This window comes from Mustela nigripes, chromosome 3, assembly GCF_022355385.1.
Source record: "Mustela nigripes isolate SB6536 chromosome 3, MUSNIG.SB6536, whole genome shotgun sequence".
Lineage (NCBI taxonomy): Eukaryota > Metazoa > Chordata > Mammalia > Carnivora > Mustelidae > Mustela > Mustela nigripes.
This window is the reverse complement of record NC_081559.1, coordinates 39,828,424-39,843,882: the sequence shown is the minus strand read 5'-3', so window position 1 is coordinate 39,843,882 and position 15,459 is coordinate 39,828,424. Positions and strand designations below refer to the sequence as shown.

General features: G+C 38.2%; 1 protein-coding gene across 4 annotated transcripts in view; it reads right to left on the bottom strand.

Moving 5' to 3' along the window:
- Positions 1-15,459, bottom strand: part of GIGYF2 (GRB10 interacting GYF protein 2) — a 147,851-nt gene that overhangs the window by 54,203 nt on the left and 78,189 nt on the right. For 3 of the 4 annotated variants that reach the window (XM_059393728.1, XM_059393727.1, XM_059393730.1), the window contains 5 exons: positions 7,530-7,709; positions 3,998-4,215; positions 3,743-3,905; positions 3,466-3,654; positions 739-935 (listed from right to left, as the gene is read on the bottom strand). In XM_059393728.1, the coding sequence (XP_059249711.1) occupies positions 739-935; positions 3,466-3,654; positions 3,743-3,905; positions 3,998-4,215; positions 7,530-7,709 (947 nt within the window). The remainder of the gene's footprint in view (positions 1-738; positions 936-3,465; positions 3,655-3,742; positions 3,906-3,997; positions 4,216-7,529; positions 7,710-15,459) is intronic. The other variant, XM_059393729.1, reaches the window with a different exon arrangement.

The following is a 15,459-nucleotide window of genomic DNA, read 5'->3' as shown; positions in this document are numbered from 1 at the left end:
TTTAAGCAAACCGAACAGATTAAAACACAAACTGGTATGGATGAAAATCCAGGCTTCTAATCAACACACTAATAAGATTACTTTTTAAACTAATAAGCCACTGGTCAATCCTGAAGCAAATAAACTAAACCTGTAAAAACATGGGTGTTAATACAACAAAGACTCAATTAATATGATTACAAATAAAATTTTTTATAAGTTTTACTAAGACACTGCCTTTTCTTCCTCTCCTTGAGCATTTCCTGCCACCAAAAACTACCCCACCCTGAAAGAGAAATTCTTCTACAGAAAACAAGCTATCATTTACTTTGTATACAACAAAGGTATATCTTAGGAAAATCTAGAGACATAAATAAAATGTTAAAATTCTGAGTTTAACTATTTTTCCAGTTATATTTTAGGCAAAAGATACAGAAGACGCTATGCCCATCCACAGCTGCTTGTATTTGCCATTTTTGGCATTCCATTAATTTCCAAAAAGAAAAAAGAAAAGCAAACAGCTAAGGGCAACCTCAGAAGAGAAAAAATAACCTGACACAATGACTACTACATAGCAGAAACTTATAAGCATGAAATGATTTGAAAGACAATTACTCACACAAAAAAATACGAGATTTACAAACAACTTTTCCAGTACATAAAATCTAATGCACAGAAGTTCCATTTCTAAATATTCATTTAAAGCTTCCAAATTTTATGGTAGTTTGAGAAAGAAAAAAAGGATTACAAAATTTTTACCTGCTCCAAATGTTTGAGACCCTCTTCATCATCTGGCTCTGTGGAAACACTGCCCATCCCAGGAGCACCTACGACCGGCGTTTCAACTGGCCGGAGGGCAGGACTTGGATTGGGAACAGGCGGTGGAAGTATGAGAAGAGGAGAGGCTGTATCTGAAGGAATCTGTGACAGGGGCTGCTGGACATCAGAAACTATTTCTAAAGGAAAAAAACATGGAATAAAGAGACTCTTTTTCAGATTTTATTTTTTATAGAGAGAGAGAGCAGGGGGAAGGGCAGGGAGCCCAGTAGAGTCTTATGAAGAATGTATCACCAAGTTGGGCCACTCACTAAATGGGCTCAACAGAAATATGGATCAGGAACACTGCAGCTACTTCTTATAGAGAAGTGTAGTATTTCTCCCTACGATGACAGAAGTACCTCTACAAAATGACACAACATAAGGATTAAAAAAGGTATCTAGGGGCGCCTGGGTGGCTCAGTGGGTTGAGCCGCTGCCTTCGGCTCAGGTCATGATCTCGGGGTCCTGGGATCGAGTCCCGCATCGGGCTCTCTGCTCGGCAGGGAGCCTGCTCCCCTCTCTCTCTCTGCCTGCCTCTGCATCTACTTGTGATCTCTCTCTGTCAAATAAATAAATAAAATCTTTAAAAAAAAAAAAAAGGTATCTAGAAAGTGCCTGACTGGGTCACTAGAGCAACTGCCCAACAGCTACACAATTTCCTTTTGAGAGCAAACTATCAGCCCAATCCCTTCTTTATAACATGTCTCCACCAGCAGACGATTAACAAAGCACTGCAAATCTTCTCAAAAATATTGTAACTCATCATCAAAACTTTGATTAAGTGCATTGGCAATTATCTTGAATAAATACCTATTTCAGGTGATAATTAATGTATTTCAATACATTATTCTTTAGGATAATGAAGAGCATTTGGGAGTTTACCTAGACAGGTCAGCAAGTTCTTCTCAATATAAACACAGACTGCAAAAGAGGTTCTGTGTTGGTCCCTATTTCTAGCCTCTCAGTATGCAGGCTCTTAAGAAGGGAGGGGGATGGGAGTAATTAGATACAAATGCAGTTTCTCCTTTGAAACCTTGTTTGCTCAATTACAGACAGCTTCTCCAAATCCCTGCCCCTCTCAGGAACACTTTCCTCTCTCTGCCAAACTTCTTAAAAGAACAGTTGATCCACCACAACCACCACCACCCCTGCTACACTGTGACTTCCACTTCCAACCTCCAATACAGCTTCTCTCTCACAAAAAAGCAGTGACTCAAAGTCCCCAAACCCAATGGCTTTTCCTAGTCCTCTCCATCTAACCTTAGCAGTCCAATCCTGAATTGAAACCTCCTCCCTTCCTTACTGTCCTTCACTATAGGCCACTCTTGCCTATGAAAATTTTCTCTGGCTACTCTTCACCTATCCTCTAAAAATAGGAATTTTGCCCTAGATGACTAATTTGCTTTATCTCCCTTACAGACTATCAATCTGGAGTTTCATCTTTAATGGGTATCTACGAAGCTTTCTCAAAATACACATGTCTGGATTCCGTCCTATAATCTCCTAGAATAAGGTCCCAGGCATCTACATTCAAGAGAATGAACCACAAGTAATTTGGGGGCAGATCATAACTGAAAAATGACTACTACATATCAAACAGGTCTCAAAATGGACAAGTCCCACAGTGCCTGACAGAGATTCAAATATTTGAAATCACTCACTAAGCTTTGCTCTAGACATAGAACTCTAAAAAGATACCCTTAGTTTAAGCCCTATAAATATTAGTCTATAAGGCAAAAAAGATAATAGATGGTCTATTAGGCAAAAAGGATAATACACAGATCTTTATCATATTGTATTGCCATGTCAAGAATAGTGCTGGTTGTTTAAGAACCAAGAGAAGATCGCTAATCAGCTCAGGAATTTGGGGTGGAACAGAGTTCCAGGCACAGAGAGGAGCATGTGCTAAGGCATGGAGACAAAAGAACAAGGCCTTATATGGGGTGGGCCTAAGGGTCTGTGAGGGTGGGGAACAGAGTATGAAGGAGACAGAGATGGCACTGAAACTGTACAGAAAGAAGCAGGCATATGCCAGGTCATACAAGGACTCAAATGCCATGTTAAAGGCATGTTCCTATGGTGACTCAACCAATTAACCCTTCAACGTCAAGTACTACAATGTCATTTTTAAGTATGCACAAGAAGGAACATGGAAGTAAACATTAAAACTGCCTACTAAGGTATACGAGCAAATTAAAACAGTAACACTGGAGAAGGGGATATACTTTAAACTTATTCTTTAGCAAAGGTGGTAGGACTTCCACAGATCCATCCATGTTCTTTCTGGCCTCTCTTAGAACAACAGCAATTTGGTGTGCCTTCTGGACACACATCCAACCACTATATGAAAGGAAGGTACCTGTCTGATGTGGGGATCCAATTACTGCAGAGGATCCTAAACCCTGTCCGCTCAACCAATACCAAGGTGGCTGTGTCATAACATCCTAAGTAAGATTCCCGAGTTTCTAACTCTGTTTTGGTGAATTTGGGGAACGACAAAACATGGGAAGCAGCGTTTGAGGGGGTTCACTGGTAAAATAATCTATTCCAGTAATTTACCACTGGGAGAGGTTCTATAAGGCATAAACAGAATCCTATCTTATCAGTGATCACTGGCCTGCCTGAGCAGAATCCTGTTTCAGCTTGTCTACTCTCATAAATACATACCATCCCCTCTGCTGGGCACTTTGGTTGGTAGGCTAGTTTCTGTCTGATTCTCTTCCTCAGCTTTTTCCGTTTGTTCAGTTTGGGGTTCCTCTTTCCTCTCAAACTGTGGTGCTTCCTGAGGCTGATGGTCTGAAGGAGTACCTGGTCTAGCAGACGATGAGGAGGTCTGGGATATTTCCTCACTGGCTTCTGTAACATGAAGCATTCGTAAGTTAACAACTTGGGAAATTCTGAGTCTGATGAAAACAAGAAGGTAAAAGACAAAAATGAGCCTTACCTACTCCCACTCTATCTGTCTTCTCTCCCTCTTTCCTATTTGTCTTATCAGGTTCTTTGGCTTCTTCATTATGGCTGCTCTCAGAGTCAGAGCACTCCCCACCTTCCTCTACAGGCCGGAAGTCCATTTCCTGCTCTTCTGGAATTGGCTCTTTCTGTACTTTCTGTGTTAAGAAAATAAAGCCAAAGGTCAACAATACATTTGGCTCTGGTGGCAGGTCAATGCCTGTTTTAACATTTAAAACAAATTTCTTACCTTTAGAGAGAGGAACGCTCCAGAGGAGTCAAATGTGCCCATCTCTTCTTCAGCATCCTCTAAGCACCACTCAGGCAAGCTATCCCGGTCATCATCTATGCTTCCACTGCCAGAACGCACCCTTCGGTAACCTCGTTCATCATCCCGATCTCGAAAATCAAACTCAAACCTTCGCCGTCGCTCCATGTGTTCCCGCCAGCCTGCAGAACGAGGGCCATCTGGGATGAGGAGGAGGATACAAACCTTAGAAAATTTTTAGGACAGTACTTGAGAAAAAAAAAAATCAAAATAGGAAATAAAGAAGAAAACTATGCCTGGCTGTGAATTCAAATGATCAACCTACTAAAGAGAAAATTAGGCAAAGTAAATGAAATTCAGAGCTCAGCATACATATGACATCACTAAGTAGCAACAGGAGTTATCGTTGGTGAGTACTGAGCCATATCAACTCCTCTAAAGCTCTGAAAAATAAATTTTAAACAAATTACTGTTAAAGGACACTTAATTTGAAGTATACACTTTGGATAAGCTTTAGGTATCTGACTGAAATGTCAATTAGCCATTCACATGGCATACTCTTAGCCCAGGCTTATAATGCTGGTCACCTTCCCATACTAAAGTCTATGCCTTCCCTCTGGCAGGCCTTAATACGTTTCTTTCTTCTCACAAAAATGATGTATACCACGAACTCCCTGTGGCAAATCCTAATATTAAATTTATCAAGCCTACTTGCAAGGGCCAAGATTCCATTTGTAATTCTGATTCCCCCAAAAAAGGCATGGAATTATAGCACTGACAGATGTCAGAGATTTTATATACCCCACTATCCTAATTTTATAGTTTAAGAAACAAAAACTCTGACAGAAGTAACTTGCATAGTGGCAAAGCAGAACAAGAATCTAATTCTGCATCTTCTACTGCTTTTTCCACAACAACATGCTTACTTTCCTTTCCCTTTATTCTCATCTCTTAACTCTCCCTAGGGAGTTTTTATTTCTGTGTAATACCCCCAGGGACATTCCTAAATCCACCCTACCATACTGTTTATTACATCTACTTTCCAACAGAAAAAAGACTGCCTAAGAATAAAGGATGCCAGTTGAGGTATTTTGTTTTTTTAAGAAAGGGGAACTCTTGTTAATATCTGATAAACCCAAGTCTAAGAGAGTCTTTAAAAAAGAAGCAGGTTTTCAGCTTTCTCTGTGGGAGATACACAAAAGAAATGAGACAAAAAGTTCAATGTTCTTACTACTGAGGCCCAATTTGCTAAGACCAGCAATCTAAAACAAACCGAAAATAAGAAGGCAAAACACTAAAATGCCCAGTAGAGGCACCTACTTACAAATCACTCACAAATGAGTTAAGAAAACATTATTCCCATGCTCCCCCATTCTTCACTTAGAACTATTACATTGTGAAAACTAAAGAACTTTACACCCAGGCTGCTTAAATGCAAACCTAGAATCATTACTCAAAAGAAGTACTCATGACCAAATGTTGAATTCCAGAGTACTCTCTGTATTACTATCATTTCTGAAGTCTGCTAAGTATGCACCATGATAGGAATCTATCCTTCTAGGCATCTGGCTCATGTTTTCCTCTTACTGAGTTTCTTAAGTTCAGCTCCCAGAGTGGATGCTTTGCTGTCCTTAATCGTCCCATCTCCCATACATATCCAGTTTTCAGCCCTACTTAAAACAAATGTAGAAATCCCTAGCTTATAAAGACTAACCACTGCTTTTTAACGTCCTCCCAATAACAGAATAAAAGTTTGCTACAATTTTTATACCACAAAAATTAGTCAAAATCATTATATTTAAACTTTTAATCAAATCATAAAATAACTATAATCTAAGAAATGTTAAGAGTAAAACAACTGATATAATCAGACAACTTTTAAGAATGCTGGGTTGAAAAACTAGATGGTATTCTTTTTTAAAAATGCTTATTTCCAGTGTTTTTTCAGCCAGCCCTGTATATTATATACCCCAAACTGTCTTTTAAAAATATATCAGTAAAAAATTGGGGGGAAATTGTTAAGTTAATGACAAATAAATCAGACATGGAAATCAAATCAGAGACAAAGATTTTTAAAAGACAACATATGTCCAAATCAAAGTTGGGGTGAGGAGGGTCAGTGGTAGAAAATACATTAAAATTTTACTTTGTTTAACTAACTCCCTTTAATAGAATCGACATCAGACATTTGGCCTCACAAACACTGTTGGTCTTCCAAAACATTCACCTTGTTTGTTTTTGATCCGCTGGAATTTCTCTTCTCGCTCAGCCCGGACCCTGTCCATTCTTTCACTGAATGCTTGTTGGGAACATAGTCTACAAACCCTTTTGCTTACAGGCAAGCTCAGCACAAAATGCTGTGATACCTTGAAGAGAACTGTAACATCTGGTTGCCCAGCACACAGACTCATGAGAACTACCTAGATAACTGTGATGTAAACAATGCCCACTCATGACAGAAAACTCACCCAAGAGTCAGCCATGAGGAGTTGGCATAAAAGCATCAAAACTATATACAAAGATTAACTTCACTATGTGTCCACCGATCCATAAACCTAAAGCACTCTGATTGTTTTTATAATGTTTACTTGGGCTGAGATTAGTGATTTTGCTAATAACTTGATTTTAAAATATAAATGAAAACAGTTTGATTATGATTTTTTCTACTAAAAGTGAGCTTCTCTGGCATATGGTTGATAGCTAAAATAATGTTGTGCACATGAAATTCATAAGGCAAATATACACTCTTTGTGCACTCTGGTTCTGCATGACCCCACGATTCAAACTACAGTGGCATCTGATTATCATGAGGCATGGAATCAGCACTTTGGTAGGGGATGAACTTTGACACAAAGCACCAGTGTCTTCAATTACCAGCATATCTAATGTCAGGGAAGAACAGTTTGAAGCATTCTTAAGAGTCAAACAGAAGAACTTACAAAACCACTAATCACTACTATTCTCTCTCTCTCTCCTAAAGTTAGGACAAAAGAATGAACTTATGATTATGTTTTTGACCTGGGCTTAGAGTTTATCCTTCAAATAAGCATAAATCACTTATTTGGGACCAAAAAACCCTGAAAGAATACATCTTTTATTATACAGGAAAAGCACCCACTTTAGGGAAAGCACATATTCCTCAGTGAGCGTATAATTACATATTTGTAAGTTTTAAAGCATGCTGAAAAAATACAACAATTCGGTGTTAGATAAAACTGAAGGAGACCCTCTCACGGTTTTGCAAAGATAGGTGCTTTCCATTAAACCACACTACTTGCTCCAGAAAAATAAAAATGATTTTCATCAACTGAAGAGATATGGGGGAATCTTCGTGCTGAAATTTTTTTGTATTGATAAGAGTGTGATGTGATGATGCAAGTGTGTGACATAAATAACTAAGTCCTCTTTTTTTTTTTTTTTACTTTACCTATTCATCTTTCTTGCTTGATTGGTAACAATGTCCACTAAATACTCCCTTATTTTGTTCCCTGCACTCACTCAGTAGGAGCCTTACCAGGGCTGTGGGGCCGCCACCTCTCTCCGTCACGTCTCGGTCCAGCTAGTCGCCAACCTCCATCTTCATCTTCTCCATTTTGTTCTTCTCTAAAAATACGCCAGTTTTCACTTTCTGATCGTATAAATTCATGCTTTCTTCCCACAGATGTTGGTCCACCTTCCTCAAAATTTGGTCTCCCTGTAATGAAAATAAGGAAACATGTACCTCAGCCAATACGGACTCTGAAAACAGACCAGATGGCTCAGATCACGCTTTTGTGCAGACGTGCCTACCCCAATGCTCAGGAAGCATGAGTAACAGAACTGCTGTGGACATAAACATCTAGTACTAGTCATAATTCTTAAAGGCAACTGTCCAAAATCACACTATTTAAATGGTACAGAAAGGATTCAAATGTTAATCTCCTCATTCAACAAGTATTTATTGCACATTAAGTGCCAAGTTTTATGAAATCAAATACAGATATATATCTGCCCTTGGGTTCAGAGATCTTCTAGGTTCTCTTGCTCAGAATAAGAAAGGCAACCCGCTTTACAAAGTACCACATCTACTATATGAGTTGGTGAAATATGTAGCTATACTCACAAAAAAGAAGCAAACTTAAGGAAACCCCTAATACGGAGATAATACGGAGGCACCTGGGTGGCTTGGTTAAACATACAACTCTTGATTTTGGCTCAGGTCATGATCTCAGAGTTCTGAGATCAATCCACAACAGGATCCATGCTCAGCAGGGAGTCTTTGAAATTCTCTCTCTCTCTCCCTCTTCCTCTGCCCCTACCCATACCATGCTCTCTGCTCTCTAAAATAAATCTTTAAAAAAAAAAAATCCCTAATATATATATAGATAGATAGAAACATATATAGATAAATGATGGGAAATGGCTTTTAATCCACATAATCAGGTATGTGTCAGGTACCATGCAATGATTTGGGAATACAGTAGTAATCACATGATGGATGCACTAGATGAAACACTCACTTTCTTTCACCTACTTTTACACTAAGCCTTTGAAAAACTAATGAACACAGCAAAGCAAGAGAAAAAGCAGAAATTGCAAAATGCTTAACTCATCAAAACTGACCACTATAATTTTTTTGTAACAGATGATACACTACAAAATATTAAAATTATTAAAAATAAAAATACTAGTAATCCTGGGGCACCTGGGTGGCGCAGTGGGTTAAAGCCTCTGCCTTCGGCTCAGATCATGATCTCAGGGTCCTGGGATGGAGCCCCACATCAGGCTCTCTGCTCGGCGGGGAGCCTGCTTCCCTCTCTGTCTGCCTGCCTCTCTGCCTACTTGTGATCTCTGTCTGAGACATAAATAAATAAATAATCTTTAAAAAAATACTAGTAATCCCTCAATCTTAGAAACAGAACTCTATCTGTAGTTAGCTTTTATTTAACTTTATATTTTTTTATAGTTGCAATCAGTATACCTACTATTTTCATAGCAAGTACTTCTCTGTGATTATACATCTTCCCAATCATACAAATGGGTACATACCAGGTATACTTTGCAGCCATAGTGTAATCCACTAGATTATTGCCCACTGGACATTTACTTTATAACCAATTTTTTGTGGACTATATAGATAGTTAGACAAGAAATACTTTTCTGAATTATGTCTTCTTAAAAAAAAAACCTCAGGGCCCCTGGGTGGCTCAGTGGGCTCTCTGATCAGCAGGGAGCCTGCTTCCCTTCCTCTCTCTGCCTGCCTCTCTGCCTACTTGTGATCTCTCTCTCTGTCAAATAAATAAATAAAAATCTTTAAAAAAAAAAAAAAAAACCTCAAAAGAGTGCAATTACTAGGTCAAAAGACAGACTTTGTCCACTGCCTCTTTCCCTGAAAAAAGAGGGTCAGATCAACACACCATTTCACATTATTGATACTAAGTGCTGATATCCTTTCAAAACCTTTTTACTACTTTAATAGTTGTAAAGTGCTAAATTAATGCAGCTCAAATATGAATTTTTCATATCAAAGATATTTCCTGTTGTTTACTGACTTTATGTCCCTTTGTGTAAACTGTTTATATATCTTTTAAACTAACAGCTTCTTTACCTTTGGACCTATCAGTCCTACATGTATTTTTCATATTAGTACCTAATAAAAAAATAAAAAAACACAATGGGGCAGGAGCACCTTGCTGGCTCAGTCGGAAGAGCATGTGACTCTTGATCTCAGGGCTATAGGTTCAAACCCCACACTGAATGTAGTGATTACTTAAAAATAAAATCTTAAAGAAAAATTAAAACAGGAAAAAAGAATAGGGCAAAAATAGGGAAAATACAGGAAGAAACAAAATCTCACTTTTCTACTTATTAAAAACCATCTTGTAATTTTCAACAATTTTCATAATGTTTGAATGACTATGCCATACCTTGTTCCAAAAACGATTTGAGACTGGTATTTTGAAGATAAAGAAGAGCACAGTACTAAACAAAGAATAAAAATCTTGCATTCACTACACCTGATTTTACTTCTGGCCCCAACCAATTCTGATTTATATATCCTGGCTTTAAAAAAAACGAAAGAAAGAAAGAAAAGATCCAAGGGGCGCCTGGTGGCTCAGTGGGTTAAAGCCTCTGCCTTTGGCTTGGGTCATGATCCCAGGATCCTGGGATCGAGCCCCGAGTCAGGCTTTCTGCTTGCAGGGAGCTTGCCTCCGCCCCTCTCTCTGCCTGCCTCTCTGCCTACTTGTGATCTGTCTGTCGAATAAATAAATAAAAATCTTAGGGGGGAAAAAAAAAGGCCCAATTCCCAATTTAAAAGTGTGTGTGCGTGTGTGTGTGTGTGTGTGTGTGTGTGTGTGTGTGTGGAGGTAAGGCTGCCTGAATTTCCCATTCTAGCTCAAAAATCCTGTAACAAAGTAGTTCAAATTTTGTTACTGAGTGCTCATTTCCTCAACTGCAATATAGTTTTTGATATGTCACATATTACATAATTAATAACTATAATAGAAATATTAAGGTAACAGGGCTCCTCAGGCGTTAAGCATCTGCCTTTGGCTCAGGTCATGTCCCAGGGCCCTGGGATCCACCCCTGCTTTGGGCCACACATCAGGCATCAGGCTCCCTGCTCAGAGGCTCAGCAGGAAGCCTGCTTCTCCCTCTCCTACTCCCCCTGCTTGTGTTCTCTCTCTCAAATAAAAATCTTAAAAAAAAAAAAAAAAAGAAGAAGATTGAAATGAAAACTTCTCCAGTAAACCAAAAAAAGCCAGAATAACATAATTCTAATGCACCAAACATCCCATATTAAGTGCAAGGTATATGGAGTTCCACCTCAGGGGGTCAGTGTCATTTTCTTTTTCACTCTTTTTTTTAAGATTTTATTTGTTTATTTGAGAGAGAGCACAGAGGGAAAGGGAGAAGCAGACTCCCAGCTGAGCAGAGAGCCCAATGTGGGGTTCGATCCCAGGCCCCTGAGACCACGACCGGAGGTGTAGGCAGATGCCCACCTGACTGAGCCATCTAGGTTCCTCTCACTCATTTTCACAAGAGAAAGATGAAACTAATTCAAGCACCTTTAAGTGGACTTCACTCAACTCCTCTCCCCATTCCCTTTATGAAAACTTTTTCCTGCAGTATAACATTCTTGCCAAAAAGTACATAAATCACAAATGTACAATTCCAAAAGTTTCAATAAAGCAAATATATTCACATAACCAATATTTTAAAAAAAGAAAATATCTGGGGCGCCTGGTGGCTCAGCTAATTAAACTTCCAACTCTTGATTTCAGCTCAGGTCTTAATCTCAGGGCTGTGGGTTCAAACCCTGCACTGGGCTTCACACTCAGCATGGATCCTACTTAAAAAATAAAAAATTAACAGAAATAAAAATTTAAAAAATACATCAAGAGCACTCAAAATTCTTGATGTCCTTCCAGTCAACCCTTCCCAAAGTAAGCACTATTTCTGACTTTCATCTCCAAAGATTAGTTCTGTCTGCTTTTTTAACATTTTATGCAAATGAAATATTCCTTTATGTCTGGCTTCTTTCACTAAACATTATGGGAGACTCATCCACAATGCTACAGAGAACCACAGTTTGTTCTTTTACACTGCTAACGGAATCTCACTGTATGGACAGACCACAATATATTATTCTGTTGCTGATTTAGGCTGTTTCTAGTTCTCTGCTGTATCAATTGTGCTGCTATGAGCGTTCCTGGATATGAAATTTAGTAAAAGGTTGTATTTCTGTTGGTCTATGCCTAGAAGTGAAATTGCCAGGAGTAAAATAAGGTATTTTCAACTTCAGTAAGCACTACCAAATATTTTCCCATAAAAACAGTACTAACTTTACCATTTTTACCTGTTTTACTCAGACCTCTAGGATACATTAACATGAGTGCTTCCTCTATAGACAAACACAATTAAAGATGAAGGATTAAAAATAAAGGAGACCTTGACACAGCATCTACCCTCCAGGTCCATAGCTCAGAGACAAACATGTAAACAAATGCATCCATTTATCTCATCTAATCATCATTTTAACCACAAAAATTAAGTTAAACATTATCATCTCTATTATTCCTGTAAGGAAAGGGATACCTGTAGAGGGAGTTTCCCAAGATCACACAGTTGAGTAGTGACCAAATCAGAAATAGAACATGGGTGTTCAGAGCACCTGGGTGGCTCAGTCATTAGGCATCTGCCTTAATTTTGGGTTATGACCCCAGGGTCCTAGGATCGAGCCCCACATGGGGCTCCCTGCTCAGTGGGGACTCTGTTTCTCCCTCTCCCACTGCCCCTGCTTGTATTCCCTCTCTCACTGTGTCTGTCAAATAAATAAATAAAATCTTTACCAAAAAAAAAAAAAAATTAAACTCCTAATCCTGGGTTTACTCACAAATTTAACCCACTGAAGAAGCAAAAATTCCAGAAAAACTAATGGAGAAAGAAGCAGCTCTGAGATCAAAGTCTAACAAACTCTAAAATGGCAACAGACATACTACACATGGCACAGCTTACAGATAAAGACTACCAACATCTCTATAAGGGGAAGATGGGACTAAAGGTATTAATATCCCAACAGAAATCATGTCAAGGGGCGCCTGGGTGACTCAGTCAGTTAAGAGTTTGTTTTCAGTTCAGGTCATGATCTCAGGGTCATGGGATTGAGACCCGAAATCAAGGCTCCCTCCTCAGTGGAGAGTCTGAGTCTCCCTCTACCTCTGCCCTTTCCCCCTGCTTGTGTGTTCTCTCCCAAATAAATAAAATTATGTCAAAATATACAGCTCTGAAAAAATTTTACTTCACTATAAAAATTTTATTCTAGAATTATTTTGAGGGGAAAAAATAACTTCAAGCACCATCTAATAAAATAAACATTTCCAACTACTACTAAACTTATACTGCATGCAAGAACTGCTCTAAAACATCAAAGTACATCTTTTACTACGTAAACGATTACAGTAGATTTGTATTTGTGTATATCTGAGTGGGGAGTGAAAATGTCAGAGATAATTAGATCTATATGATTTGTTTTAAAAAATATATATACATTTGTGTATTACCAATATAATTTAAAATAAAAGCTAAATATCAGAAGTCATTCCCAGGCTACTTAGAGGATGCTACCTAAAGTTCCCTTCATGTCTACAAACTCCAGAATTCCACAGTGGCCCATGAGGAACATCCAAAAGGCCATTCTCAGCATTTCAAACCAAAGTCCTCCTCCTACCATAATACCAGCACAATAATCAAGTTGAATAACCAAGTATTTTAGTTTACTTCTTAAATTCTTAACAGAATAACTTGTAAACAAGACTGAAAGTAACTTTGAACTAGAGAGTAACTTTGAACTTCTTTGAACTAGAAGCACATATTACGCTGGCATGTTTTCTTTTATCAGGGAAAAGGGTCTAAGGTTTTTGTAGAGTCCTAAAGGTATCTATGACCTTCAACAAAAGATAAACACAAATTTAAAATGTATTTTCTTCTTTTCAATGTAGCAAACATGACCGTTTTATAATCAAAGTATATCTATATAATACATGTTATGTTCTTATATCAACAGTAACTGAAAATGTATAAAAGGTGCTAAAATGTAAATGTACAACATACATAAACATTTTCCCAATGGCAGTAAATACTTGGTTGTTTCTGACTTAATGTATTAAGTATGAATAGGGTTCTTCTAAAAATAAAATAAAATTAAAATGTAATATTGGTTTTAGTCTGGTCTAATTGAGTAGACTTCCTAAGGAGAAAGAGCAGTAAAAGGGCACCTGTGTGCATGTTTGACTCATAGCCAAAAACGGTGTTTATGGAAAACTTCAGATGGAGCAAAGAGGCACTCAGCCAATAAAATCTACAGCTGTGAGACTTGGAACTTACAAGTGCCCAAACTCCAAAAGCAAAAGTGGAATTATGGGACAGACTTTGAAGCTTGTTTATGTGCAAATTTTTCTAGGAAGAAACTCTGTATTCCTCTATTCAGATATATAGTCTCTGATCAACACTAAAAATATTTTCTAACACCAGAGAAAGTAGTGAAAGGAAATCCCATCCAGTTGTTATTTACTTTCTTTCCCTATAATCATTTGTAAACAAAACTCACCATGGCTAGGAAGGAGAAGTTTAAATCTTATATCCAGAGATTTGTAACTTTTTTCCCCATCCTAATTCCTAAGAGGTTAGAAACTGCTCCACTCATTAACATTGTTCCCAAAAACACAACAGTTCCTGGCTGGGAGACACACTGGAGGGGCTGCAGCATATCAAAATCTCCTTGAAAAAATAACTCTTGTGCTTTGAATATACCCCATACCCTACAAGCCTCATGTACAGTCATCTGATGGTTTATACCCAGGCACTGCCTCAGATCTCTGGGGAAGAAGAAGATTAATAGATGGACTTGATGCAGAACTGGAAAGGGACTAGGCACTTTCTAAAGAAAGCGAAGTACACCATGTAAGAAAGAACAGAGGAGACAGGGCTAAAGTTGCAAAGTTGGGAGATTATTCATGCACACAGCAGGACACTACACTCCAGCTACAGCATTTGTTATTCTCAAGTACAAGTTGGTATAGTTACAGACTATATACTAGATTACTTTAGCCAGAGAGAAAATCAAACACCTTCAGGGACAGAGATTTGAATTTAATGAAGAATAATGTATTTAGTCTTGGCACCTTGCTTAATCAAAATTTTTAATAAAAAATAAATCAGAGAACAGATACCTAGCATTTATGTTCATTCACAGAAGAAATGTTTTAGAGCCATCTCCAACTCTAATCAGTAACTCTGTTTAGACAGAAGGGACCATGTGTTTTAAGGTGAAGTTTACATACCATCTATGCCAGTATCAGTTACATCTCAACTAACCTGGTTGAGGTTTCAACCAGAAAGAAACTGAACTGCTCAGGCTATTAAAATGGGAGTACTATGCTCCTCAGTGGACACTCCAAAACCAGTCTACAATATCCATATAATTAGCAACTAGGAACGAGTCTACAGACCATAGCAAGACTTTCAAATTGTAGAAATCAAGAAACCAGAACCCTTCTTCCCTTAAGACATTTCTTTCTTGACAATCATTTTGCCAAATCATTCTTGCCTTAACATATTCTGAAACAGAGTATACTATGGAAAGAGGCTTCTAAGTTTGTAAAATCCTTCACCATCTTGGCTAATTATAATGGTGATGCAGGACACATGGCAAATACACTCCCATGCTTTCTTAAAGGCGGTGTCACACTATATTTCCTCTGGCTTTTTTACCCCCGCAATCCATCAACTGTCAATTGATATAAAGTATAATTCCCTACCAGTGTGCGTAGGCAATAAGCATCACATCTCAAGTCCCTATTTTATGCTTTTACCTTCTCTAGTTCTGAAGGTCAAAGTTTCCTATGTTATGTCTGAACTTGTACTAAGATGTTTGGCATTCATAAAACAAAGAAGGAATTAAT